The following is a 6,826-nucleotide window of genomic DNA, read 5'->3' as shown; positions in this document are numbered from 1 at the left end:
GTTGACCTAAAACCTTTTTTAGCCGGGATACATGAAATACATTGTGTATTTTACTGTGATCGGGTAGCTCCAATTCATAGGCCACTTCACCTATTCTTCTCAAAATTTAATAAGGACCATAGAATCGTGGTTTCAATTTCTTGGCTCCACTGATTTTAATGGATGACTGCTTATAAGGTTGGAGTCTCAAGAATACCAAGTCTCCTACTTCAAATGATCTTTCAATCCTTTTTTTGTCCGCATACAGTTTCTGTTGGTTCTGTGCTTGGTGAAGATTATCTTTAAGGGCATTCATGATATCTGTATTTTGCTGGAGGAAATCTTTTGCACCTGGTACATGACTTTCTGATCGGATGAGATCCCCAAAGGACGTTGCTTCATACCCGTAGAGGGCTTTAAAGGGACTCATTCGAATTGACATATGATGGGTTGTGTTGTAACAATACTCCCCAAGATGCAGCCATTTGACCCAAGCATTCTGCTGACCTGAAACATAATTCCTTAGATAACCTTCTATCCATTTGTTTACTATTTCTGTTTGCCCATCGGTCTGTGGATGATAACTGGTACTTGGAGTTAACTCTGTCCCTGCTAGTTTAAATAGTTCTTGCCAAAATATGCTAAGAAATCGTCTATCTCTGTCACTCACAATATTTTTGGGTAAACCGTGTAGCTTGAAGATTTCTTTAAAGAAGATGTCAGCTACGTGAGATGCTCCAAAACTTGAAGGAATGGCTATAAAATGTGCATATTTTGTTAATCTGTCTACTACTACAAAAATGCAGTCTTTATTCTGTACCTTTGGAAGTCCTGTTATGAAGTCCATAGATATACTCTCCCACTTTTGATTTGGAATTGGTAGTGGTTGGAGTAATCCTGAAGGGAAAGTGTGTTCTTCTTTATTTCTTTGACACACCATCCATTCTTGGGTGTGTTTCAGTACATCTTCCTTTAACCCTTTCCATGAAAATCTTTCTCTAATCTGCTTGTAGGTTTTATAATACCCTTGATGACCTGCTAAAGGAAGGTCATGATAAGTCCTTATAATGTCTTTTTTCATATTTGACCCTGATGGAACATAGATTCTATTTTTGTAGAGAATGAGGTCATCAATTACCCGGTAATTTTCATCTGTTTCTTTTCCCTCTAGAATGTTGCTAGAGAATTTGTCTTTGGCATATTCGGTACTTAGAGCTGTCTTCCAATCTATAGATAGGACTGATAAGGACCCCAAGTAAGGTTTCCTTGAAAGAGCATCTGCCACAACATTATATTTCCCTTTCATATATTCTATGTCGAAATTATATGCCTGAAGTTTACTCACCCATTTTTGTTGTCTATCATTCAAATCTTTTTGATTGAGAAAAAACTTCAAACTGTTATGATCAGTTTTAACTATAAACTTCCCACATATCAGGTATTGTCTGAACTTCTCTAATGCATGCATAATAGCTAGCATTTCTTTATCATAAACTGAATAGGTTCTTTCTGTGTCTCTAAGTTTCCTGCTTTCAAAGGCTATGGGATGTTTCTTTTGCATTAAGACAGCTCCAATGCCTTCTCCTGAGGCATCACAATAAAGCTCAAAAGGTGCTGAAAAGTCCAGAATTGCTAAAACCGGGCAAGTACTCATTACCTCTTTAAGTTTTTCAAATGCGGATTGGGCTTCATCTGACCATAAGAATGCTCCCTTCTTAGTTAAATTGGTTAAAGGAGAAGTTAGCTTTGAAAATCCTTTAACAAATCTTCTATAGTAACTGCATAAACCTAGGAAACCTCTGAGGTGAGTGAGGGTTCGGGGCCTTGGCCAATTTTTGATGGCTTCAATTTTTTCTTCATCCACCTTAACTCCATGGGTGCTGATCTTATGACCAAGATACAAAATTTCTTCCATCCCAAACTCACATTTTGACATTTTGGCAAAAAGAGAATGTTGTTCAAGTAGGCCCAATATTTCATCTATGTGCCTCAAGTGTGCTTCCCAAGTTTTGTTGTAAATCAATATATCATCAAAAAATACTAACAGGAACTTCCTCAACTGTCCCCTGAAGATGTGGTTCATGCATGACTGGAAGGTGGCAGGGGCATTTGTAAGGCCAAATGGAAGGACCAAAAACTCAAAGTGGCCATAGTGGCATCGAAAAGCTATTTTGGGAACATCTTCCTTCCTCACTCTTATCTGATGGTATCCCGATCTCAAATCTATATTTGAAAAGTATACTGCTCCATGTAATTCATCTATAAGTTCGTCCACCCTAGGGATAGCGTATCGGTTCTTTATAGTCTTCTTATTGAGTGCTCTATAATCAATGCACATCCGCATGGTCCCATCCTTCTTTTTTACCAATACAACAGAGGAGGCGAAAGGACTGGAGCTAGGTTGAATGTGCCCCATTTCTAGAAGCTCTTTGATAGCTTTCTCAATTTCTTCCTTATAGCCCCTTGGATGGCGATAAGGGGTGGTGATTACTGGTTTTGCACCTTCTTCAAGCTCAATAGTGTGTTCAAATCCTCTCTTGGGTGGCAGTCCTTTTGGGATATCCTCAAACACTTTTTTATGTTTTTTAATAATGGGTTTAATATCAACATGAATGGCTTCCCCTTGGTTTAAATTTTTGTCTAGTACCATGCATTGGGCAGCCCACTCTCCTTGGCTACGTCTAAAAATCCTTTCCATCTTTTTGGAAGTTACCATTCTGGTTGTGCCATCATGCAACCCTTGGATTAGTGCTTCCTGTCCATTTTGAGTGAAACATAACTCCAATTTGGGGTGATCGAGGTAGAATCTTCCCAAGGAATGTATCCACGAAATTCCTAGGATTAGATCTGAATCCCCTAACTCTACCACATAAAAATCTTCTTTGGTAGGGTATTTCCCTAATGTTATGTTTAATTGAGGGATCTTTTTGTTACATGAGGAAGTGGATCCGTCTGCAAGAGCTACTTGGAAACCCTTAAACTCTTGTGTTGTCAGCTTCAACCTTTTTACCAAGCTTTTATCAATAAAGTTGTGGGTAGCCCCGCTATCCAAGAGCGCAATTACTCTCTGCCCTTTGATCGCACTTTTGATTCTGAATGGATGGTGTTTTGAAGCTACGGAAATTGCTGCTAATGATACTTGCACGTCTTCAGTAATTTTTTCTCTTTTGCTTGGGGGTTTATTGAGTTCTTCTTCTTCATCACTAGATAAGGCTTCCAAGTTGTGGGCTTGGCTCTTCCTCCCACATATGTGACCCGGTTGCCACTTTTCTTTGCACTTAAAGCATAGCCTTTTTTTCTTAAGCATATCTCTTTCATTCCTTCTTTGCAACTGTGACCATATTCCCATTTCTCATGACAATGGTAACATACGTTCTTTCTCTTAAGCTCTTCCCTTTCTTTAAAGGAGTTTCCCTTCCTAGGCCATTCTTTAGTATGTGTATTTTTAGTGAATGTTTTGGAGTGTTTCTCCCAAGTTGAAGTGTCTTCTAGGCCCAATGCTTTATCTATGGCATCGTCTAGAGTAGGAGGTTTTAATGCTCTCATCAATCCTTTAATGGAGTCTTTGAGTCCCTCCACAAAAAGATAGGTGAGCCTGTCCTCATCCACTCCTGAGACCCTTACGGAAATTTTTTGAAATTCAGTGATGTATTCCTCCACTGTTCCCCTTTGTCTTAAGAGGGTTAATTCTTTGAAATCTTTTTGTGGGTGTTTCTTCTCAAATCTTTAATGAGTTTCTGAGTGAACTCGTCATATGTTGTTATACCATCATGACCTTGTGTGAGGGTGCCATGATACCACCACTCATGGGCTAAACCTTCTAGGTGTAAAATGGCAAATTGGACTGCATCATTTTCTGTCATGGGGCTGAGATTTAAGTATGTATTAAGTTTTTGTATCCATGCTTGGGCTGATATTTTTCCGGAGCCATCAAAGTTAGGTATTGACAGTTTATTTACTTTGTGTTTTAGATCCTTGCTGAATGGTTTTCTCCTAGGGGTCTCATTTTTCTTTGCTTCACAAAACTCCCTAAAAGATACAATCTCTCTTACTTCTGGTCCTAATCTAGCATAGGCCATGGCTATTTCTTCTGTGTTATTCATGGAGGGGTTATTTGTTTCTTCTCTATTATTTCCTTCTCTAGGTAGGAAATTGGGTTTTTGTATCCTGGAGCTAGAAGATGTATTATGAGTGTTTTCAGAATGGTTAGAGTTTTCTTCTCTGCCATTGGAATGATTTCTAAGAGTATTCATGGTGGTATTCATATCTTGTAAGGCTTGAAGCAAAGCCTGACTTGTTTTTTCATTTTGCTCCATTAGAGCCTGAGTTTTTCTATCATTGTTTTCCATGAATGTTCTAAGTTCATTTTCCAATGGTTCACCCATGTGGTTACTACTTCCTCTGGTTCTCCTTTGATAAGTTTGCATTAACAACCCTTAACAGGATGGCAGAATCAGGCTCTGATACCAATTGTAATGTCCCAACTTCGCAAATCTAAGGAAACACGTAAACAATGATTTTAAATGAATGATTAACTCATCTAGGGTATAATTTGTCTAAATTCATTTGAGTTTATTAGTTATCAATAAGTCAACTCCATATTTAATTCCTAGTGGGATAAAAGGGATAAGCTACCTTAGGATGCCCGTAGCGCTTATCAGGCCCAAGGACGGTACATCCCCCTTGGCCCTCCTGTCAAAAGCCCTTTTGTCAACTGCAGTGGGTGGGCTACCTGGCAGAGGCCTAGTCCCTGCTATCCCTATTGCCTAATTCTTCATCTACCCCACTAGGTTTAAATATGTAATGGCTTTATCCATATTATTCATAATTTAGTAGTAATGCATATTATATCTATTAACCCTTAATTACATAATGATGTTATTTCCTTAATCAGGAGTTGTGATTTATTAATCAGTTCATTTATTTAACTATTTACTGACTTGTTCATTCATGATCATTTACTCATATTGTGCAATCATATATATATATATATATATATATATATATATATATATATATATATATATATATATATATAATTTTTATATTAATTATAACATTTGTCTACCTTTTATATATTATATGATGTATTTAATAAAAACTTTACACTATTATTCAACAATTACACCCTATATACTTTCTGTCTGAATTAATGTTTTCACTTTTACTATGAAATAAATCTCAAAGGCCACCGGTCTTACCTGGACTCCTGCGCTCAATCCCTTTTGGACCCAAGTTAACCCTCGGCCCCGTCTCTGCCTGAGTTTATTTCTCCCTGCGTTGTCCTTGTTGTGTTTTATCACCCTTGCGTTCTATTCTCCTTACGTTTCCTTTCCTCTCTAACCTCCGACCTCCTCACTTTGATGGGATGCCAACACGCACATAAATATCCATGGGAAGCAAAGATACAAAGTCACGCCCCTTTAGAAGAGACGTGACTTGCTTAAAGTCACATCTGCACCTTATACTGTCCATCGTCTTGGGTTACGACCTTTGGGAATATGGTAATACCCAGTGCGATCTTTTTAAGCATTAAGCACCATTAATATTAATAGTTATTTATTAATATTTGTCATTAATTTAATAGTTAACAATGATTCATATTAATTAGAGTTTTAATAAATATTTGTTGCAAAGTGTATTTTATATTTATTATTTTGTAGCACCCATTATATATTAAAAAATTATGTATTAATAATTATATTTTTAATAATATTTTATGGTAACGTTAATTTAATAATTAGAGCGTAATTATTAAATAATGAATCATTTCTTATAAATGGAAGGTATAAATAATTACAAAATGTGGGGTCATGACATGATTTTATAAGGAGCAATTTAAAACTTTCTAGATTGCACTTGACAAACAGATCAAATAAATTGATCCAATACAAGCACTTGAAGAAATTCCATAATTGAATGGAAATGGGTTCATGGAGCTTGAATTACAGAATTAGAGAAAATCACTAAAAAATAGAACAATTGTTTTTGCATTTTATGAGAAATTCAATCACGTAATCATGGCACAAGAAGGAACCAAGGATTCCCTTTAAATTCCAGTTATACTCATGTATTTTATCTAAATATTACAGGCATAAAGATGTTCAGTACTTGAGGTATGATCAAAATATCCTAGCAAAGTATTTGTAGTAATTAAAACTCATTTAAGTGATAAAAAGGAGTTTGTCATGGATGGCAAGGTCACCGAATTTGAAAATTAAAGTGTATTTTGTTAAAAAAATTGCACAATCCTAAATCAATATTATTTCTCACTTTCTGTTAAATTTTGATAGAAAGTAAGCATTCATCCATGTTCCGAAATCCATCATAAAATAAAAACGTAATAATTCCAGAACTTAGTGGAACACCGAAAGCAGTGAAGATGTATACAAAGAACAAGCATATGGGGAAGGAGAAGAACCCTCCTTAATGATTAGAAAAGGCTAACAAAATCATTAGAGTACAAAGAAATATAATATAGAATGTTCGCAATTTCTCAAAACTTTGTGGAAAACAAAGAAGTGCAGTTCCCCATAGAAAGCAAAAGAGACACCAGACCTAATAGATAACTCACTAGAGTAATACATAGCAGCACAAAATAATAATGTCATTTTTCATATCACAAAAATACACTATACGGAAATGATGGCCATTAAGAGACGCCTTCCAAACTATCATACAAAGCATGCAGCAAATCTTCCACTTCTCATTGGACAACTGAACTCAGAAACCTGAAATCGAAATATCTTCAACTAATCTTATTGAGTGCGGACTCTGCTTGCCTCTGTAGCTCTGACCTGATTGAAGTACGGATGGGCCTGCAAGTCAGAAGAAAATTAGTAAAACA

At 36.3% G+C, this 6,826-nt stretch overlaps 1 protein-coding gene across 1 annotated transcript in view; it reads right to left on the bottom strand.

Annotated features, from left to right (window-relative positions):
- Positions 1–6,434: 6,434 nt before the first annotated feature.
- The window catches only part of LOC131044305 (casein kinase II subunit alpha-2), a 71,870-nt gene continuing 71,478 nt past the window's right edge, over positions 6,435–6,826 (bottom strand). Inside the window, exon 10 of the mRNA XM_057977603.2 lies at positions 6,435–6,797. Within this exon, the coding sequence (XP_057833586.1) occupies positions 6,738–6,797 (60 nt within the window). The 3' untranslated portion in view covers positions 6,435–6,737. The remainder of the gene's footprint in view (positions 6,798–6,826) is intronic.

This window comes from Cryptomeria japonica, chromosome 6 (genome assembly GCF_030272615.1).
Source record: "Cryptomeria japonica chromosome 6, Sugi_1.0, whole genome shotgun sequence".
Classification (NCBI taxonomy): Eukaryota; Viridiplantae; Streptophyta; class Pinopsida; order Cupressales; family Cupressaceae; genus Cryptomeria; species Cryptomeria japonica.
This window is presented reverse-complemented; position numbering and strand designations above follow the sequence as displayed.